This window comes from Microplitis mediator, chromosome 1 (assembly GCF_029852145.1).
Source record: "Microplitis mediator isolate UGA2020A chromosome 1, iyMicMedi2.1, whole genome shotgun sequence".
In the NCBI taxonomy this organism is placed as follows: Eukaryota; Metazoa; Arthropoda; class Insecta; order Hymenoptera; family Braconidae; genus Microplitis; species Microplitis mediator.
In genome coordinates, this window is record NC_079969.1 from 4,744,473 (window position 1) to 4,767,119 (window position 22,647).

Here is a 22,647-nt window from a genome sequence, read left to right on the forward strand (position 1 = left end):
TTTCTAAGTTAAAAGCTTACAAATAAAAGTTTAAACGTATTAAGTAATATGTTCATAGTACTTTAAATTCTAAAGAACATCAGCTCGGGTTTAAAAATAAAGAAACTGTAGAGACTGGGAAAAATCGAACTTTTCTCACGGGGATCTGTAAGTCCGAATTGAATGGGATGTCGCGATTTTAAAAGCTGGTAATCTGAACGTAGAGCCATGTAAAAGTTTTAGATTTTTTCATCAAGTTGTTTGTGAGATTACAGTGTGAGCTTATTGAATAGACAAAACGACAGACCAACGGATCAACCGACAAACCGACATCTTTCAACTACTATGTTATTTTTACATCATTACAGCGGATATAAATACGTGAAAGTATATACGTCAGTAGATGATAAATCTCAACTGAAATAAATATCTACTGAAAAAAAATTTGCGGGGTAATCGAGGATTAAATACGGAGTGACTGCGGAACGGGTGATTTTTTATTCATTTAATCCTTTTGGAGTACACTTTTCTCCGGAGGGAATTCATTTATATTATTTATAAAAAAAACTACACGTAGTAGAAGACGAGCAGTAAAAATTCGCGTATTCAATGACTGAAAAATAGTAAAGTTAGCTTTCAATTTTTTGACATAATTCTTCTCAAGTGTGGAAAGAATTCCAAGTGCTCTCAGCGCCATTTTGTTGTTACTGATTATTTACAATTCTAACCTGCATGAATGCGTTTCATAAAAAATTTATAGCGTTATATCTTAACTATTTTTAGTGAAAGAAAATTTAATATAACGTGCATTTGGTATAAATGATGTAGATACTGATAATAGACGACGATATTTATACCCTCATATCCAAAAAGCCGGAGCTTTATCTATTGATCCTACTCAGCGATTCCAGCTAAAGATTAATTTCATATATATTCATTCCTATTCATAAAATTATATAATTGGAAATTGTTAAAATATTCAGGATGTGAATGTACTTTTATTTATAATTAATTTCAGTTTTAACCTCAAATTATATTTTCATTCAGACTTTTACACTCACTCCCACAGACATGCGCTTGCATGCCGAATAACCAGAATACCTTCCTAGGACCTTAGCGTCGAAATTTGATGACAACTCGATTTGGAATAAATCTCAGAAGACCTCTAATGATTTCGGAAGATGATTTTAAGCCTACGGTGATTTCATAAGATATTCGAAGATTTCACAATAATATCAATGATCTATTTTTATTTATGCAGATCAACAAATTATAAATATCAAATTTCTTATCAGGGCAACAGAGGCCACCAAAAAAAATTTTTAATCGACAATGTTTCAAACTTTATGAAAAAAAAATAACTTGTTAAAAAAAATTTTTCTCAAGTAATAGAAGAAAAAAATCAAAATATTTACCCTGTTTCGAAAAAAAGCAAATCAGCACTTTCGCGCTGAATTTAGATTTCTCCGATTAAGAAGAGGATTTTGAATAAAATCAAGAAATTTTTTTACCAAAAATGCATTAGATTGAAAATTTCCAATGGCATAGTTTCTGGTCGTAAGAAAATCCAATGATTCTAATATTTTTTTCTCTCAGTGTATGACAAAAAAATATAGATATTAGTGCGTTATTAGAAAAAGTAAAATTTAATGAAATACATGAATGCAGCCTTTCACTCTATTACTATATGATCACAATAACTGTATTAAAAAAAAATCAATAGTGTGAATAATTGAGGACGTGAATGGAAACAGAAAAGTTCGATGATAACTTTTATAATATAGATCGTGTCAATAAGTCAGGTGTAAATAAATTTGATAAAAAAAAAAAATAGTAATGGCGGAATCGAAAATTTTCTATGTGAATTGTACATTTGATTCCAATGAGATAAATATTTCTTCTTTTGTCGAATCGAGTCAAAAAAAAGAATACTGTTGATACGAAAAAGCGATCGGGATTCAACTAATGTACTTTTTACTATCATAATAAAGAGATCAAGAATAATATGAATGGCTAATGAATATGGTTGGTTAATAACGACCATCGACACTATTACGGGAAGCAATAACGACCCCCATGAGACTCATTTACTTGGCCGATAACTCCCAAGGTGATGTAAGACCTTGATAGAGGGTATTGGTAAATGTCTTTCACGTCTAACTTGGCACTTAAGTCACAGTCGACAGTATAGAGAAGTGGGTTAATTGACTGCGAACGGCATATTCCCTAGACAAGTGGTCGTATAACGTGTTCGGACATTAATTTTTAATTGGTAGCTGAGTGGAAAGGTGACACGATACCTATGTAATGTTAGTAAGAGTAGAAGAGAACACATCCAGTGATGTGGAGAAGTGGAGTGGCTGCTATGCCATCATGGACATTTTCCTTGTGGAAGATGCATGGTCTTTGCTAATATGACATTTGAAATATGGCGCAACTCGTGACGCCGCCGGCAGAGGGCAAGATGATGAAGGGGAAGTCGTAGTACCGTAACGGCTTGAGAAGGATGAAAATCCAATGGGTGACTGGATCGTTCTAAGACCTCAAGTGTCAACGTAATAAATAAATGACTGAGAAAAAAAACATTTTTGAAATTATTATACGTCTTGCATTAAAAATCACAAGTAACACCTTTGGGAATGAGATGCTCTCGCTATAATTAACAATAGATTTGTTGATAACAGCAATTGTGATTTCTATATAACTTTGTATTAATTTAGCCAATGATTAAATATATATTTTTATGGTTAGATTGAAAATTTAATTACAGTAATAAAAATTGAAATCGTCCTAAAAAAAAACTTCAACTCTTACTTTTTAACGTCATCTTTAGTGTGCCGATATAGAATACTAATAAGATCGATCGGATATTCGATTCTCAATTTTGAATGAAATCGATTGAAATAATTCTTGAAGCGATCGAAAAAGCTGCAGAGACAAGGATTTGCTGGGCTTTCAGAACATGTCGACAGTAATATTATGAATCTTAAAAAAAAATAAAGGAAATCGTTTTTATTTTGTCCCTGATACCCTTCCATCGAATTGATCGCTTCGGATGCTCATTGCGGCATTTTATTTGTTTTTTAGGACTTTTGAGCTCATTAGGTTTTGAACTCTTGTTTGAAATTTTTTGAGAAGTATTTTTTCAACAGTTATGTTTTTTGAGTAACTCAAAATCGACTAGAAAGATTGAGATCAAATTTTCACGAATTCTGATGTTTGAAAAGTAATTTCGAATGTTGCTAGTCCGATGTCAATCAGCCGATCTATTCAAAAGCTATGAAATATTCATAAACACTCATATCCCTCCCACCCCTCACTCGCACATAAATCGATTCTGACACTCTTAAATTGTCAGGATATCTGACAAAAATGTCAACATCTAATGAAAAGGAGCTTTCGGCAAATTGGACTGAAGTCAACTTCTCTATTTTTCAAAAGTTTTCAATTTTCTTGGGTAAAACTAAAAATATTTATATATTTCTAACTTTCGTTACCCTAATTTTTTCATGAAAAAAAAGGACTTCTCTCGTCCATAGTTACTTGTTACTAAGCACGTTTGAATATAATATAAAATTTCCATCTCTATTTTCCCGAGCATTCTGAGTAAGACAAATGAGAACCCGGCTGATGAGTCGGAGGTCATATGTGATGAAAAGTATTTTCCTCTACAATTTCTTATCACTCACTCTTCTCTTGTACTCACTCACAACGACTTTCTTCGTATCTAACTAAACATCAGACACAACGCTCACCTTAGTCACCATATTGGTGACCCAGACGTGATGAAGGCTACACCCTCAGGCTTTACACAACGTATAACAACGTTCGCTAGTAAAGTCTTCGCGTAGACGGCCTCAGTTGACGAGCTTCATAAGCGCGAATCACGACTACTGTCGAGAAACTCAGGCCTTGGCGTAGATCACGCAGCTTATCGAATAAACTGGACCCGCAGACTAATTGTTATCAGCATTACTATAAATTTCTCTTTCAATTGCTGTTCTGTAGAATATAAATCATGAGCAAAATAGAAAACCATCGAAAGCTACAAGCGATTCTCGATCTATTGTACACTAATTTTTGTAACATATGAAGAAACATCACAACTTTATGGATGAACTGCTATCTGTTCATTCTAATTCTGTATGCATACGTAGGATTACATCGTGACTATAGATGGCGTTATAACATCACTTTCATCAAATTAATTATTGACGTCAGTTCTTAACTAATTATTTGAGAGGATGTCAAAAATTGTAAAAGGAAAAAGTACTCAATATTTCGTAACGTAGAAGTAACTAATTGTCTATTAGTTTTAAGTAAAGGTTGTAGCCTCGCTCTGCGAAGAACTGAAAATTGCGCGGGAGAAGCCAAAGACCAACGCAAATTGGACATCTGTCAATCACCTGACATCTGATTATCGCAACGTTCTTGTGTGACGCAGTAAACCTAATAATTATATACAATTCAATATAATTACATACAATTATATATAATTTATACATGATTATATATAAAAAACCACTATATATAATTTTATATAATTACATTTGGTCAGTTCTATTTATAATTATATATAATTACATATTATTATATCCAATTATATAGGGATTATATATAATTATATATAAATTGAATATAATTATACATATATTTTTTTACTCGAGATTTTTATTTATTATGTGATTTTTATCAAACTGATGATGAGGAATTTTATTTAATATTGAAGGCATGGTGTAAAAGATAAACTTATGCGTATAATTATTGATTTGTAATTTAGCTCCAGCTTTAACTACGTAATGGGTTTTTTTACTGAAATTATGTGTTTTTACGTCAACGACGAAGTTTGCCTGTCAATCCTTAGTTTCTAACAAGTGTCGTCGTGCTATAAGTTCGTTTTTGTAGATAAATATATGGGTAATAGCAGTAATCATTCGATCGTTTTGGAGTCTGAGAAGAAGAATTTTACTGTCACTTGAGAAAGTGTACTAAAATCTAGTCTGGCTGTATTGTTTTCGCTAGATGTTTCCCGATATAATTTAATGCTACGTTTCTTGTCACAAAATTTACTGTTATTTCTTGTGTACTCCTTGTCCCTGTATAGCCTGATCGAAGTGAACTGAGACATAGCCTTTGCTCTCTAGCTGTTTCAATCCGTTTTTCAACATTCATCTCATAAAACTTTGAACACAAACATAAATTGTAGGAATCTTTCTTGCAAACGTTGCATATTTTCTCAGCACTGATTGTGAATGCTTGGGGTTTACGACTAAATATATTACTCTCATCACGCTTACCCATAGACATTGTGGATCTACATTTACTGTAATCGTCTCCTCATTGACCTGAGAATTTTCTAGAGTTAATTTTGGTATTCTTTTGGCGCATACTTTTATTATTTAAATGTTAGTGTGAATAGAAATTTTTGAATCACATCGTCTTCAGTTAGATATTTTTATAATTTTATTGTTTGAAATGAATCAGTTTTTTGGTATTTTTTATATTGTGCGAGAAAGTCAGGTAGATTATTTGAATTTTCAATACTTTTATGTGCAGTCGAAGTCCATTAACTCGGATTCCATTGTCTCGGAACTTCCCCAAAATCTTGACCCTCACTTCGAGCTACGTTGTCTCCTACCCCCATGTTATGCGTTTGTCTGTGCCTGTGTATATTTATATAGGAATCATTAGAGGACATTCTTAGACGATAACAAGTTCTGGTTTTCTACATACTTTCTATGGATTTCTATAGATTTTCTTCGACGGTGACCGTCCAGATGTTCTCTAGACCTGCTATAGAAATTCTTGAATTCAACATTTCATTTTCGATTCAAGATCTACGGTCGGTAAGTGAGAAAGTCAATCAGTGTCAGATAAGTTATTTGCTATTTGCCCAGCTTTAGTTCATATTTTAGTTTCTGTCATGTAGACTTAATAAACCGATCGTGATCAACAGTTCTACAGCAGCGTGAATCAATATATCATACCGATTATTACTAAACTTACCCAATCATAAATGCTTTCCCACCAATAGAAAAAATCAATTCAGTTGTTAACGAAAACCAACAATAAACTGAATTGTTATATTAGAATTTGATTAGTAATTCTACTACTAAGAGGAATCTTTGAATTCAACCCGATCCCAGTTGCAATGAATTATCCACCCAATGAATATCGCATATTAATAATACGCCATTATTCTAATCACTCTTGTTTCCAGTGTCTCCGAATATCCAGTTACTATACCGACACAAATTAGAGTAAGGAGTTTTCGGTTGTTTGAGTTTGCTGTTGCGTTGCCTCGAGTCCATGTAGATCATTTCGTCTTTCTCTTGACCACCGAACCGCACAGCATGTACAAATCGTTCTATCCAAATAGTTTCAACATCAACTGCCGTTCTATGACGCTCTACTATCTATCTACTGCGTAGTTCTATGCTGTACGTGAGAGCTGGCTAAAAGGAGAGACTTGATAGTCAAAGACATTTATTTCAATTAATTAACTTCGCTTGGTTGTGAAACTGAGGAATCATTGGGTTTGGGGTAAGTAGGATTGGTGGAATGGAAGGCAGATTCTGGGTGGAGATTATAAGGTGTCTGAGAACAAGGAGTATGAGGCGTAAAGTCTGTAAATGTAAGTGGGCGCCATTACGATAAATTGGTAGAATTAAGGAGCGAAGAGTTGAAGGGAATTATATTTTTTCATAAATTTAACATTGTAGAGTATTCGTAGTATAAGAATTTCTTCTTTGTAAAACTAAAGGATTTTTGATGTTAGATAAAGATATTTATATTGAAATTTATAAGGCTATTCATTAATTATAAATTTATTTATGGTCGGTGGGATTAGCAAATAAATTTATTAGGATCATAATTGAGTATTATATGATACCGCCGGAATTATAAAATTTTTCATTGTTATAATTGTTCTATAGATTAATTCTACTATTATATGTACTATCGCCGTCATTAATCCCAGTCTATTTTTGAAAACACTGTAAAATAAACTTCTGCATTTTAAACATCTACTTACACACAAGTCATAAATAAATAATCGAAAAAAAAAATCAGTTCATATAAAAAACGGTATAAAAATTAATTTCCTAAAATAAAATACTATATATATAAAAATATATGAAAATAAATAAACGCATTACTATAAATATACCAAATAAATTTTGAATATAGTTAAATAAATGAATAATGAAATACCAATAATTCAAAATACAAACTAAAATATAGAACGTTTAGAAAATAAATGAACTAATAAATATATCTATAAATATAAAACTCATTAACAAATTAATAAATGACAAAAAGAAACACTAAAAATAAACATCTGTATAATAAACCGAGCAAAATAAACTTACAAATAATAAACATAACCAGAAAAAAAAATCCATGAAAATAAACATCCATATTAAAAACATAACCATATAAAAAAAAGCATTAAAATAAATTTATGTAAAGTAAACATAACCATTTTTAAATAATAATCTACTGTCTCAGATAAATTAACTGAGTAGTATATAGATCTGTGACAATGGACCCTATCTAAAAAATCCATTTAGGATTGCATGCGAGCCCATACAAAAATGTTAGTTATTTTTATCATGAAATTCTTTAAATTTGAAAAATGATACGAAATTATTTATTTATTTTTTTTTTTTTTTGCAAAAATGCTCCACAAATTTAGAAAATGACATTTTTTAATATAAAAAATCCTAAAAATTGGGGATAAGGGGAGGGAGGCAAATGAATTTTTGGAAAAAATTCAGAGAATTTGATCTGCCCAGACCATGTGGAAAATTTAAGAGCTCGAAAAGGTATGAAAGTATTGTCAGCTGAAAGGTTTAGGTCTGACCCAAAAGGTCAACCGTTTTCTATACTTTTTGTTTCGTTTATAAAACAATCGAAATCATAAGATTATTAGTGTTTGGAAAAGTTTTATATATCCCCTGCCTTACATTAAATTTTTAAACAGATCAGCCGAGTTGATCCGGAAGAAGGAATCACTAATATTTTTTTACCCAGAAACTGATGGTAATAAAAGTTTAAAACTTTCAAGATATCCGTATATTAAGATAACCTACATGTATCCTCAAAATACGATCGAATGTCCACTGAGTTTAGAATCACCGTATTCGTAGTCCCCTGTGTCATTTTTTATAACTTTCAATTACATATGTATTAAATATAATAAACTAATAACTTTAAGCTGCTCTAATACTTCACTATCTGCTTATACAGCAGACTTATAAGCACGAAATATTTATAAAATATTAAGAACACAAGGGAAATAAAAATTCCCAAATATATCAAAAACACGTGTTAGTTGAGTAGGGAAAAAGTCAAGCTCGTATGCTCGTGTTAATATTAAGAAAATTCTCAACAAATTCGTTTTCACTCATTTTAAATTATCCTGATTGATGTAAAAGTCTATTTTTAAAATAATAAAATAATCAAATATACATGTAGAGATTATTGGAAATTAATTAAAGTAAAGTGACTGAATTGATTTGTTCTCATAAACGAAATCTACTAGTTTAGATTATGCCAATATCGTGTAATTATTCATAGCTAAAATATTTATACATCTATTTTCGAAGTTTTCCCACTGTGGCGTAGAACAGTCATGGGGACGATTTGCTCTAGAATAATTCAGCTAGCCGGTACATATCTATTCTTTACTACTAAGAGGCTATAAACACTGGTAGCAAACTCTCAGTGGCGCTATCGTTAATTAATAATTAATAAAGTGCTGTAATTTTAGTAAGAACTTTCTGTATATTAAATTACTGAGATAAATGAAAATTATTACCGTAATTAAATTTATGGTGACAAATAAAAAAAACGATTATAAAGAATTATTTGTTGTTTTATAATTTCTTTTTAAATAAAGAACCCTTAAATCGTAAGGTAGGTAATAAATTCTACTTTCAATATTGCTATTTATCTATTTTAATAATTTGATGTTTAAAAACAAATTCGAAATCGTTTCCCGAGAAAAAATGGTTGGATCTGATTATATATAATTATATCTGAAAGGTTCGATATAACTAGATACGAATATTGAGAGGATCTAGCTATATATAATTATATATGATTATGCATAACCATATATAAGTTTTCGCAATGATATACATCGTAATGATCAATTATCGTAATTTTTCTTAACAATTCACTTTATTTTCAATAAAAATTTAAAAATCAAAATCATTATATTATTACACATAGATATATATGATTATATATGATCACATATAGTCATACTTAGTCCGATATAATTATATATTACTACGTATAGCTCGATATAATTATTGAAATCATACACGAACGTTAGATATAATTATATATCTCTATATATGATCATATCCAATTATGCATAAATTTAGACGTAATCATTTTTCCTCGGGTAGAATCAAAAATTGAAACTTCATTAAGTTCAATACGGATATTACCACTATAGCTTTTCATAATCGACCCGACCGAAATCATGATATAACCACCAGTCTAGTAGTAGTAACCAATCATCGGTTCGCCGCGGGATTCATTCATGGCTCAGAATCTTACTATTACTCAAAAAAATCAAACAATAGATTCAATCTAACAAAAACTATTTATACTATTGTAAAAAACTCTATCGTCTGAAATTTTTCGAAAAACAAAAAAAAAATATTTATTGTCATTAAAATCACTTTGGTGAAAAATTGATGAATATTTACCGGATAATTGAATACTTTTTACAAATTACAGTTCGTTATTTTTAATTAAAACTTTTCACTGCATTGAATGCGTGACTTCAATTTCATTATTAAAAATATTTCTACTAAAACTGTGGTCTTTACTGTCTAGTTGATGCTTAAAATATAACATTATTCAGCTCGATACAAGAAATTTTCCTCATGTATGGTTATTTCTTTTCGAGAGATGTTATTTTTAGTATAGACTTCGATCATCTTAATCCATCGGATGATAAAAGGATGAAATTTGTCACATTTGGCTAATACATATTTGGCAAGTGTTTCCAGCGTTAGGGATACAGGGAATGAGATTATACGGATATTAGAAATGCCGTAGGGAATGAAAGATAATCCGAGTACGACGGAAATAAGTCGACCGCTAGTAGTAATCCGATCGAAACCACCACCACTGCTATTGCTACCGGTTTGTGAAAACGTACATGGTTTATCCGTGGAAATTTTCATACTTTTAATCCTATTTAAGTAGTAAATCCTTTATTTTTTTAAAATTAATTGCAAAAAAAAATGATTATTGAAAGTTAAAATAATGATCTACTACTTTATTTTTGTTGGGGTGACAAAATAAAATATGACATAGAGAAAAATAAGTTTAGAGTCCAAGTTTTCTTTCAATTTCAATATACCTCGTTTACGTGCCTCAAATCAAAAATAAGAAAAGGTTTTCACACACGTGTCGCCCACTTATCTTAGACGACATATTCTTGCACCCTTTTTTCATTCTCATACTTTTAAACTACTTGTCTTTTCTTTTCGATGCTCATCATTCCCCTCACTTCTTCAAAAACGATAGTGCCACCAACAGTCAAGCACAACCCGCACAGATGCCACCTTATAAACTTTTATTTTCGAAAAGCCGTTAACGGCTCGAGAAAGAAAGTAAATCTATGAAGGAAAGAAAAATAAAGAGGCCACGGTAGTATGTCCTGTCAAGCTGTCGCTGAAGGGAGCGCGACTGCCAACTCATAGGACACGTTGAATACGAGCTACGAATATTGCGTCGTTCCATAATATTTTCACCGTTTTATTCTCGTTCAGTTTTTATCATAGAAAGAAACAGAAAAAATTTGATCGTTGACAGAACATGACCCGGTGTACACTTTTTCATTTTAAAATACAATAAAAATACTTCAAAATTAATTTTATGAGTGTCACTTTTTTATGTTCCCATTGGATACTAATAGTTTCGACCATTAAAAAAAAATATCTATTAATAGCAGAGGGAGGGGCAAAACGGGGTAGAGGGGCAAAATGGGGTACTCTTAAAATTTTGCTCGCAAAAAATGCAATTTTTTTTTTTTCAATGGGAACTAAAACATTTTTTCTAGTCGCGTGAAAGTCATTAACAAAAATAGAATAAGAAAAAATACCGATTGACCCAGACATATGTTCCCGTGAATCTTCTAGGGCTCAAAAAATTTTTTCCCTCCTGTAATTTCTACTATTTTACATTTTGAAAGCCTCAAAAATAATGCAAGATGACAATCAGTAGTCAAAATAAAAAAAAAATCTGTCTATCGGTTGACCCTGCGGGCCAGCCCTAAAACTTTCCGCGGTTTTCGAACTCCTTTTAAACAAAGAAAACTTAACTAACTTAAATTCCAGCCCGAATCGGAAATTGAATCATTTACGAGTATCTGCTTTTGCAAAAATGGAATCTTTAGTTGAATAAAAAAAAATTATAACTTTTGGTTTTATTTATATAGAAAATCATATACTACATTAAATCCTGAAATATTATGTATAAAAGATTCTCTCGGCTTTGAGTCAGAAGGAGGAAATTCCACTTTGAATAAAGATATAAAGCTACCTGTGCGACGATTTATTCTATGCAACAAAAATCAAGATTCAAAAATTATTATGATCATTTGTAATCTTTCACCTCGAATAGACTTGACTGCATATGAGTGTTCGCTCTTGGTCATATTGTTCAAAGTTCTACAACTTTTTTTAAAAATAGCAAACTTATAGAAGAGGACTAGTAGAATAAAACTAAGAAAAATTTTCATATTTTTTCAAAATTTCGATCTATTTGATCGAATGATCTAAAATATACATGAAAGTTGACAGGTGACAAGTTCTTACGAATGCTTCAAGACACACACACACACACACATCATTTTGAAAATAGTCAGAACAGTTTCCTAAGACCTCAAAGCCGATTTTCTTAAATCGGCGTGAAAACAAAAACTTCCCGAAATTTTTAAAAATCATAGATTACCAAAGTATTCTTTAATATATTTTCATGCTACGATTTTTGCCGTTTTGATATACTTGATTATACTTTATCAGTATAAGTAAGATAACTTTCTATTTTCAAAATATCACAATATCTTTCAAATTTATGTTTTGCTAAATTTTTAGCCGAATTCACTCCGCTACGATATAAATTATTATTCAATTTCCAATTTTTATTAGTTATTCCCGCCAAAACTATTTCAAATCGACAGTTTAAATTTTCAAGATCTTCGTTTTTTGAAAATAACCATTCACTTTAAAAATGGGAATAAAATATTTCCAATCGTACCAAATTTTGAAAGATGCCCCATTTCGCCCGACTCTCCTTGAAATAACCTGACCAATACTATCCTTACAAGAAATTTCATACTATAAATTAAAGAAATGGCCATCACAATGAATAAAAGATATCTACCCATAACTAAAATCGGTAATAATTCATTAAATGAAAAATTTATCGTCTCAATATTACAAACGAGACCACACGGAATTTTTTATCACAAAGTATCAAATAAACAAGTATTTATTAACTTTTCACATTTTTAGGACTTTTATCCTCGTGAAATTTTTATTTCTGACGATAAACCGTAACTGATTGGGATACTATTGATCTTGATGACGTGTATATGCGTGCTCATTCATCTGTTCATTCATAACAAAAAATACATTTTTTTTGTACCGTAGCTCATCTCGATTTAAAACCCGAAATAAAACATATGTAGATAAATAGTATATAAGTCTTGTGAAAAAAAAAAAAAAAAATGACTTCGTAATTCTACTGAAATTATATATAGAAAAGAGAAAAACGCGTCAGTGTCTAAATATTTTTTTCTTTAGTGAATATGAACGAGGATAACATCGATTAATTCTGACTTAAACCTCAGGTGGATATAAATCAATGTTCGATACTTTAAGTTTTCTTACTTTCTTTCTTACTGCCATAAAGCATTTCACACTTTTGAGGATTTAGACTTTGATAATATATTTCTGGTAGCAGATGGCAACTTTTTTTCCTTGTACCTTCGGAAAAAATCGAATCAGACTAAAACGAATTTTAAACCTACAAGATTATTAACAATCAGCAGTAAATGGCCGTTAAGTATTTCCGGAAAATCTGGGCAATTCTTTTAGAAAAACCCGTGGTCTCTAGTGAAAATTGATGCTTTCATTTCTTAACTGTCCTATGTACTTTTTCCGATATTCCTACTTCCTGTTATATATTACCTGCGATGTTGCATAATAACATCATATTTTCCTGCGCTTTTTCTACTTTACAAGTATAAGCTGCATATGACTGAGATTTCTCCCAAAATGGTTAAAATGAAATTTATTAAGAGACAAAACGCTATCAATTTTTTCAGTTGGCAGATTGAACTAGGTACAAACACAGGCCTCGAATACCGAATTTTTCAAGTCTGGGTAATTAATTGGCGAAAATACGACTGAGAATTGAGAAACATAAAATACTGCCATTTTTCGGACCAGAATACCGAAAACCAGCTTCAATTTTAGTTTAATTTATAAAATTTTTTTATATGTATATCAATTTTGGACGAAAATTAATAAGATTTGTAATCAATCTACAGACACGGGACGCTGTGAAAAATCGGGAATGAATCCTGAGTAAATTAATGGTGTTCGTTGAGTGTCTATAGACCTCGGGAGTATCAGTGAATCTTTTGGAACAACGTTTACTCATAGAAGTGTGAAAAAATAGTGTTTTTTCCGCAAAGATCTTTGAGTCTCGATTTTCTATAGAATTTTTTAGAGAGTGATCTTGACCAAGATTACTAGAATAGGAAGGCTGGGACGTTTGTGTCGCTGGTCCCTTTTTTTATTGCATGCCATTTTTTTCTATGAAAGCACTACCATAATATCGTGTTTGTCTGTAGTATTTCAGAGCGATGGCTAATAGTTCCGTGATTTTCAATGACGATAGTAGTAAAGAGTTTTCCAATTTTGTTACATCTGTTAGATGCCGTTACTTTAATATTCAAAACTTTCATATAATTCTTAAAAAAATTAAAAAATCACGAGATCGTGCATGGTACAGAAAATACGGTATCATGATTAATAATACATTCATGAGCAAACCATAACAATCGTGGCGACATCTTACAAACGCCTTTGTAACTTTTATATAAATTAAAATTTTGAAACCAGTATTTTCTTAAAAATACCTTGAGATGAGAATACGAAGGGAAAAATAAATTTTTCAATCATTTAAAAAAAACATTGCGTCCAATCATCTAGCTGGTTGTGACTGACAAAATTCTTGACTAAACGTTAATTTGTGACGCCGCTATTGGCGAGTCAGTATCAATTTAAATAATTTATAAATTAATATAGTACTCACCCGCTACGTTCATCTTCATCCATTACTGAATATTGTTGGTTCCGCAGGAAACGTTGACGTGAATACTAGTGAATACGTTAGGTGGCGTAACGCGTAAATGATGTTCAAGTCCCATGGCATTACCTAAAGATTTAGAAAACAATATTGGATATTGGATTTGAAAACAGTATTGGATACTGGATTCGAGACAGTGTTGGATTATCAGAAGGGTCGAGATATAAGTTATTACAGGGATCTAGTAATGACATGATTACGCGCACCTAAAAAACCGAAAGGAAGCGAAGAACAAACTATGGTTTAATTGAAAAGAACTAGATACAAAAGGATATTGTTCAAAAAGTATAAAAAAACGTAGGGAGAATGCAAATCACTCAACAGGAAGGAATAGGTGTTGATTCTCACCCTTACGAAGACTTTGTTAACCTTTCGTTACTCGCGCTATGAGCGTGACGCCGCCTTTTTGACTAAAATTACAATGAAAATTACTGTATGGGTATTTGTGACTTTATACTTAACCAATTCTCTTTTTGAAATCTATATTTTTGTTAAATATAATTATAATTGATAAATATATATTTTAAATATAAAAAAAGTATATTTATGTATTACAAGAATGTGAAAAAGCGGCACAGTGCTCATTATGAGAGTTAAATCGTCGATTCAATTTTTGTGACCACGTTGCCAAACTTACTGTTGTTACTGTAAGAAATAATTCATTATAGCATTATAATTTGGCAACGTCGCAGTTCCTTTAGCATGGGCGGCACAGTGCTCGCCACGCGATGAAAATCGTCGGGCGAGTGGACGCGAGTAACGAAAGGTTAATCAGCGCGAGCATCGTATTCGGATGATTGTAGCAGGAAATTTTTTGCGCTCATATATTTGTTACCACAGCTTTCAGCTTTTGTAACTGTTGACTACAAATTGTTGACAACTTTCCCAGAAAGTTGGTGACAATCTACTGCCGCAACATGTCGCCAACTTTCTGAGAAAATTGAAGGCAACTTTATGTCAACTAATGGATGACAACTTTTGCCACCAAGTTTCTCAGAAAGTTGCTGTCAACTTATGGAAATACCACTTTTTGGGGCCAACTTGGCTTCAAACTGCTGCAGAACGTTGTCACCAGCCTGCTGCCAACTCAACTATCAGGGTGTCTTCCATTATATCTCCCATTAAATATTTATGAACCATAGGTACTAAGAACACCTGTATCGCCTATTCGAAACTTGTCATGCAAATATAAAAATATAGAGGAAGTTTTACATATTCTGAGTTCTGGAAATTGGATTAGGTTCCGCACTGGATAAATTGGGACGTTCGTGGAAGAGAATCAGATAAAGAATTTGGTGAAATAATTCGACTGTGATGTCTCAAGAAAAACACCCGGTTTATATTCAATATAAATTCTTATATATTTTATTTATTTAACTTGACATATCATGATCATAGTCATCTTCATCAGAAGTAACATCTGAATCCTCAGCTTGCGCAATGCATTTGTCGCATTGACAAACAAATAAATACAAGGAACTTAGTAATTTTTGTCGTGAATGTCTACTGCGCTCTAATTCACATTCATCTAAATATCCAATACAAATTTCTTCTTCAGGCTGAATATCACGAGTCGCTTTTATTCTCAAAGTACTATTAGAGTAAGGGAATTCAACAACGGCATTTGGTGAGCAGCTATGATTGAGAGTTGACTGAAGTGCGTATAAACCAGATCCCTCATTATTCAGAAAAGTTCCTACCACTAGTAACAAAATTATTATTACACTGAACATGTAATCTATTTTCCTAAAATATTTAACTACCTTCGTCCATGTCATCGTAAATCTGATCGACAAACTTATCGATTTGAATCCTTCGATCATCGGGTAATTCAAGAGCTGATACATTTTTCACCCATCTACTAAATGCGCTTGTACCAATACCTTGACCATTTGTGCCTACTAGTGCTAATAAACTCCTAAAACCTTCAGGTGTGAACCACTGAAATCAAAACCTAGTTAGTGAATTAATTAAGACAATTATATTTGTACGAATTTAAATCAAATGGATAAAATTTACTACTAATAAATAAAGAGTCTAATTTTTGAATGCATTGAAATTTACGAAATTCAGAGAAAAAAGTTAAAGAAGTTTTACCCTACCAAAAAAATCATATGGGAATACAACCTAGATTCTTATGTCGGTTCCCACACGACATTTTCGGATGGTTTCCTATGGGAATCTTGCATAGAATTAATTACGCGTATCAATAGACGATAGACATAGAAATCCAGACTTCCCGGATTTTATAAAAATTACTTAATTATTGACATCCCAACAAGAGATTGGACTTCGGGTGTCGTCGGTTTTTACTCCCACTCTGGATGTTTTATGTGCTAAATGTTCTCCCACTTTTCTGAACGCATGCGATGTACATAAATGCTCGGTAGTGGGCGCAATTTCCGAGGTCTATTCTCTTACTGGGACTACAATAGAAACCCGAATTCCTAAATAAATTTCCCACAAAGAAATTCAGAAGTCCATTTTTCTAGACGGGAATCCAGATATCTACAGTTTTCTATGTGGGTTTCTTACATGGGAATCCAGATACTAAGTTTCCCATATGAAGTTCCTACATGGGAATTGAGACGGCCAGTTTCCTATGCGGATTTCCTATATGGGAATCCAGATATCCATTTTTTTATAACTCCATACTTCTCTATATGAATTTCTATGGATTTCCATGCAATCCCACAAGAATTTTTGTGATAGGGTAGTGACAAATCCATCATACTTTGTTCATTGAAAACATTTTAAAAGAAATTATCAACCAATTATTTTTCGATAATCTAAAAGTTACAGCGACCGATTCTAAAATATTCCCAAAGCTAAATCGTATTTCAAATAATTGTGTTCATTGATAGTTCACACGATCACTCGATTATAAAATTTTTCTTTTTATACTGGTCTCTGCTTCTCCTTGATACGAAAATTTTAAATGTTCGAAGTCAAAAAATTTATGAAAACGATTTCGTGTTTCTTTATCCCCACAGTAGATTTCAAGATAAAAAAAAATTTGGCTATACTTTTCTCATCCCTATTTTTATCTCATGTTTTTTGGTTTAATTTACAACTTTTTTTTCTACAACCTGAGTTTTTGGAAAGATTCTACCGACAACTATTTGAAATATACATGAAAATACAACTTGTTTTCAGTTAATCTTCAGTATCACAATTCGTTTTACTCTCAGTATTAAAAAAAAAAAAAAATTATAAATAAAAAACATACCTGGGGAACGTTCTCTTTACTAAACGTCTGCTCCATCAATTGTCTCAGCACATCAATTTGCCCAATGAATTTTTCTCCAAGTAAATTGTGTGCTATTTCATGGACCTCATTAACTGTCTTGTGACAGAAATTATTAAAAACAGATAAAACACTCGATTTATCTTCAGCTTGATTGACATAAGCTACCATTCTTGCCAAGAGCATGATTGTAGCAGTTTCCGGTGGGTAATGCATTTGTTTCCAGGTTTCTTTTAATTTTTCCAGCGGATGGGCTTCACATTTTTCACGCGTTTGACTGCATAAGATTCTGTGGTATTTACCAAGTGCTTCGTTCAAACAATCAGGGCTGCAATACTTGCTACCACAAGCTGGACATTCAACTATTGACTCTTTTTTTATCTCACAGCATTCTGGATGCGGTAAAATCAAATCATTTTTTCCAGTCAACCGGCGCGCGTTTTCTTCTGCATTTTCTAGGGGATACATACAGTTGTCACATGCCAAGTAACCGTAATCAGAATTCCATGAAAATTGACAACAAACTACTGGTTTTTCTTCGAATATTATGTCGTCTTCTTTGAAAGCCCGCAAAGCAAAAATTCCTTTACCCTAAAATTAAAAATAATTTTTTTGGTTAATTTTTTATTTAATGACTGAGTGCAGCTGACAGTTGGCAGTTTTTAAATTTTTAAATAAATTAATAATAAGAATAAGAATTTAAAAATACGAATTTAGAAAATTTTAAAATCAGTACGCGCATTTTTCAAAATTTAATTACTGGAATTTATTTATTTATTTAAAATTTATAAATTGTTGCGAGTGACAGTCACTTGTTTTATTTAATGTATTTGTTGTAGAATTTTTAAACAACGCACTTTCTCTTTATTTATGATGCGGACTTGAAAACTTTCGTTATTCATTATCGAAAGATACAAATTTTTTTTTGTTATTGGTTCGATTGTTAATTTATTTAAAAGAATTAATAAACAAATGATTGAATTATTTCAAATTGTTAAAAATTGCAACGTGAAAATTAACCTTGCGTTGAATATTATAGAGCGTCGACACAAAGGACTGACATTCCTTTTAAAATATTACAGTAGTGCCATCTATATTTAAATTTTCACACTTGTAAATATTTTGCTGCAGCGATTTATGACCGTCAGAAGATTTAAGTTTTGAATAAAAGAAATTGTCTGATAAGAAACGCAATGGCCGCCATTTTGTGTTTCGGTTACATGACCGTCTTGTTTGTGCTTTTTGAAAAAACAAAAACTTATTGATGCTAAAATGACTGTCGCGTTCTAAACGGTCATGAATTTCTTTATTTGCATATAATAGAATTTTTTACTAAAAATAATTCAATTAATTGTTGCTAAAATCACGATCACATTTTAAATGATTACAAATTTTGACATTTGCATTAAATTAGATGCTTGTGTCAAAATTTATCATTAAAAATTAGTTAGTAAAAAGTAGAAAAAAAAATGTATTAGAGGTTGGTTTAATATTATCCCAAGTGGCCAAATGTTAACTTTTTCGTATCGAAAAAGTTAACAAAAAAAATGTTAACATTTATATTGAGATGTAAAAAGGCAAATTTTTATCAACAAATATCACTACTAATGTCCAGCAAAATGTTAACTTTTTTCTGTCTCAAAAAGATAACTTTTTGGTAACAAATTGTTAACTATTTATTGACATTTTCATAACTTAATGTTGACATTTTTCAACTTTTTGTTAACAAATCACAATGTGTTTTTGGTTACCAAAAACATAACAAATTGTTAACTTTTTATTGGTAACAAGTTGATGGAAAAAAGTTGACTTTAATTTAACAAATCAGTCTTATTTTAGTTGATTTAATGTTAACAATTTTAAGGATCATTAGAGGTTAGGGGTAGTATAAACCGCGGGAAATTTGAAAATTTACAAATAAACAAACATAAATTCTAAAAATATTCTATCATGAAATGAAATATTTATTTTTTCTTGTTTATATACATATATTAAACAAGAAAAAATAAATATTTCATTTCATGATAGAATATTTTTAGAATTGTGTTTATATTTATTTGTAAATTGTAATCACTCGCAGTTTATTGTGACAAATATACAATTTTTTATAATTGGAATGCTTAAATTTATTAACAATTTCTTTACAACATTCATAGGTTTTATATTAATAACAATAATAGTAATAATAATTGTGAGCTTAATATCAAGACTAGTTGTTGTGACTAGCGCACTGGTGACACTAACTTATAGTTTTATTTTTATCTGATAAGCTTACTTTTATGTTTTGAGATCATTAATTTAGGCTTAGAGAACAGAAAACTCTTTATACTATTAAAAAAAAGTTTTTTGAAAACAACTTGTAAATATAAAGATCGTAACTACAAATTATTTGGCAACTTTTTGCTTTTTGACAGAACCATTTGTAGGATCGGTATTCTTATTGGCTCGGTCACTACCGCGTTGAAACCAGGCTTTCATTTGATGTTCAACATCAGGTTTTGTAACGTTCAAAGTGCTTAATAAAATTTCTAAAAAAGAAAAAAAACGAAGAAAAATTAATGAACATAATAATTTAAATACAGCATTTATTTATAGCTTGTTTGGTTGTAAATTATTTTACTTTGACAGTAGAAAGATCAATCAAAGGCTTCAAAAAGCAAGTTATTGCTAGAACTTGAAGAGTAGATACCTTGCTTAAAAAATCTCATAGAATCCAATAGATTCTCATGAATTCCTAGAGAGATTTTATAAGAATAAATTTGTTCTATGAGAAGTGCTATAGTTAAGTATAGGGCCTTATACTTACAGCTATGAGAATCTATCGGATTTTTTAAGCAGGATAGTTAATCTTACAATATTATTTATCGCTCTATTACCACTAATAATTTCTACGAAGAAACATGCTGAGATTTTAATCTCACTGTGTAATCCGGACCATGTCACTTGTTTTGCCAACTCATCAGAAATGAATGATTCCAATGCAAAACGAGTGGCTTTTTGTACATTGCGACCACCAGCTTTCCGTATCATGTCTTTCTGTAATATTTTTATGATAGTTATTCAAAAATTATGAAATATCAACAGCTAATTAGTACTTACAAATTCATTTTGCATAGAAACATTGTTCTTGAGACTATGATTGAAGTTTGCGTAAAAGTTCGTCAGTCGCTTCACGTGTGATTTTATGTTTAACATGCCACTCTTTTATGAACTCAGTAAGAATCGAATCATTATCACCACTAGCAACTTGATTGTTCACATGGAAATTAAGTAACTAATACTCTGATCGGGTTACTGGTTGATCAAAAAAGTTAAGCCCATCAATCAATGGCAAAGGCTCATCATTAGCTTGATCGACAGCTCCTGAAAAACGGCTAGGATCATCTGAAACGTCTGAATCGCGGCTACTGTTATCGTCGTCATGGTCGTTGTCGTTATTGTTATTGTTGTAAATATTAATGTTAGTGTTATTATTATTATTATTATTTAAGTTAGATAACAAATATTCCAGTGCAAGTATTTGTTGCGTACGTCGTTTTAGTTGTCGTGGTCCAAGCAAATCAAGCGGTTTTCGTATCCGCTGTCGAAAATTTTCCATACTTATATATAAAATTTTACCTTTTATGAACCGTTGAGTATTGTTAATCAATAGCTATAAATTATATTATAAATTATTTCACAGTAATTAAAAGACAAAATAATATTAGGTTATGTTGTTCACATCACACTCGAGCGTTTATATATATATATATATATCCGAAATGGCGGCTTGTACAGCGTTTACCGCCTTTTTTGTGGTTGAAAACATCTAAATGTCAACAAATTGATAACAAAATGAAATACTATAATATTAGCAAAATGTTAACCCAAAATTGTTAGTAAAATGTTAACAATAAAATGCTATCTTTTGAATAATACTAAAAAGTCAACATATATGTAACATTTTAGCGATGATAAATTATCAACATTAAATTGGTAACTTTTATTTATCTCTAAAAAGTCACCATTTATAACTACATTTTATGGTAACATTTTGCTAACATTTTCATATTATATTTTGTTAACATTTTTATGTTAACTTTAAGACAACTTTTAAAAGTTATCTTTTTCAAAAGTACTTTTTGTTACCATTTTGATAACATTTAGAAATAGCAAAAAGTTGACTTGGAATAGATAACTAAAAGCCAACAAAAAGCTGAGCTGGCCACTTGGGATTCTGAAATTAGCCGACGTCTAATAGTTTTTGTTTTTTTTTAAAACGATAAGTTATAAAAAAAAATATTTGAAAAAATTGCACTTACAGTTTTTAAAATTTTCTATATGTGCATATTTTTGGTTGTTTTTTTTCTGGTAAACAATTTGCTAGAAAAAAATTTGAAAATTTTTAATTGTTTGCTAACTACAGAATCATTTTGTAGTCTCGTGAAAAATATTTAGTAAGCTGACATCTAATAATTTTTGAATTGTTTTAAAAGTAATAAATTATAAAAAAAAAAAAAAGTATTTAAAAAATCCCGCCCGAAACTTTCATTATTTTCTACATATACACATTTTTAATTTTATTCTTTTTTTTGAATTCATTTGTTGAAACGAAATTCAAAAATTGTCAATTGTTTGCTAACTTCAGGATCACTTAAAAAACTGGCCCTAATTGATTCATTGAAAAAAAAAATTCTAAAACTTATACTTGTCTACAAAATTCAGAATAATATATCATATATTCATACATACATTTTTTCCTCGACCAAGCTGTTAATTTTTCTTTTTAATTCACTTTCCACCAGCAGCGTTTTATATTTTTGAAATTTTCTATTTCCCATTTTCTTACGCGCTTGCCTCAACTCTGCAACCCTCCGCTTAAAACTAACCACTTAAAACTAACCAGTACCTTGTAAGTAACTTTTCCCTAGACAGACCCTAGTCACCAAAAGTCCCTAGTAGACATCCTATAGTATACGTAAAGGCTACAGTTCGTTTTGTTTCAAACGACTTCCGTAGACTTCCGCAAAGAA

The 22,647-nt window shown here is 30.9% G+C and overlaps 3 protein-coding genes across 6 annotated transcripts in view; all 3 read right to left on the bottom strand.

Annotated features, from left to right (window-relative positions):
- LOC130668516 (neurotrimin-like) overlaps positions 1–14,459 on the bottom strand; it is a 137,839-nt gene extending 123,380 nt beyond the window's left edge. The window contains exon 1 of the mRNA XM_057470877.1: positions 14,335–14,459. Within this exon, the coding sequence (XP_057326860.1) occupies positions 14,335–14,353 (19 nt within the window). The 5' untranslated portion in view covers positions 14,354–14,459. The remainder of the gene's footprint in view (positions 1–14,334) is intronic.
- Positions 14,460–15,725: 1,266 nt separating this feature from the next.
- On the bottom strand, positions 15,726–18,649 carry LOC130672096 (histone-lysine N-trimethyltransferase SMYD5). The gene is made up of 4 exons (XM_057476390.1): positions 18,493–18,649; positions 17,618–18,226; positions 16,152–16,329; positions 15,726–16,090 (listed from the first exon to the last, which is right to left on the bottom strand). Exons 1-4 carry the CDS (start codon positions 18,535–18,537, stop codon positions 15,762–15,764), a joined length of 1,161 nt encoding a protein of 386 aa, XP_057332373.1. The 5' UTR covers positions 18,538–18,649; the 3' UTR covers positions 15,726–15,761.
- Positions 18,650–19,736: 1,087 nt separating this feature from the next.
- On the bottom strand, positions 19,737–21,549 carry LOC130672130 (uncharacterized). Of its 4 annotated transcripts, none has more exons than XM_057476457.1 (4): positions 21,254–21,549; positions 20,735–20,998; positions 20,512–20,671; positions 19,737–20,163 (listed from the first exon to the last, which is right to left on the bottom strand). In XM_057476457.1, exons 2-4 carry the CDS (start codon positions 20,828–20,830, stop codon positions 20,021–20,023), a joined length of 399 nt encoding a protein of 132 aa, XP_057332440.1. In that variant the 5' UTR covers positions 20,831–20,998; positions 21,254–21,549; the 3' UTR covers positions 19,737–20,020. The 4 variants fall into 4 exon arrangements, with proteins under 4 accessions (XP_057332440.1, XP_057332454.1, XP_057332450.1 ...); XM_057476471.1 differs by having other exon boundaries at positions 20,735–21,009; XM_057476467.1 differs by having other exon boundaries at positions 20,735–21,028.
- Between the last annotated feature and the right edge of the window lie 1,098 nt (positions 21,550–22,647).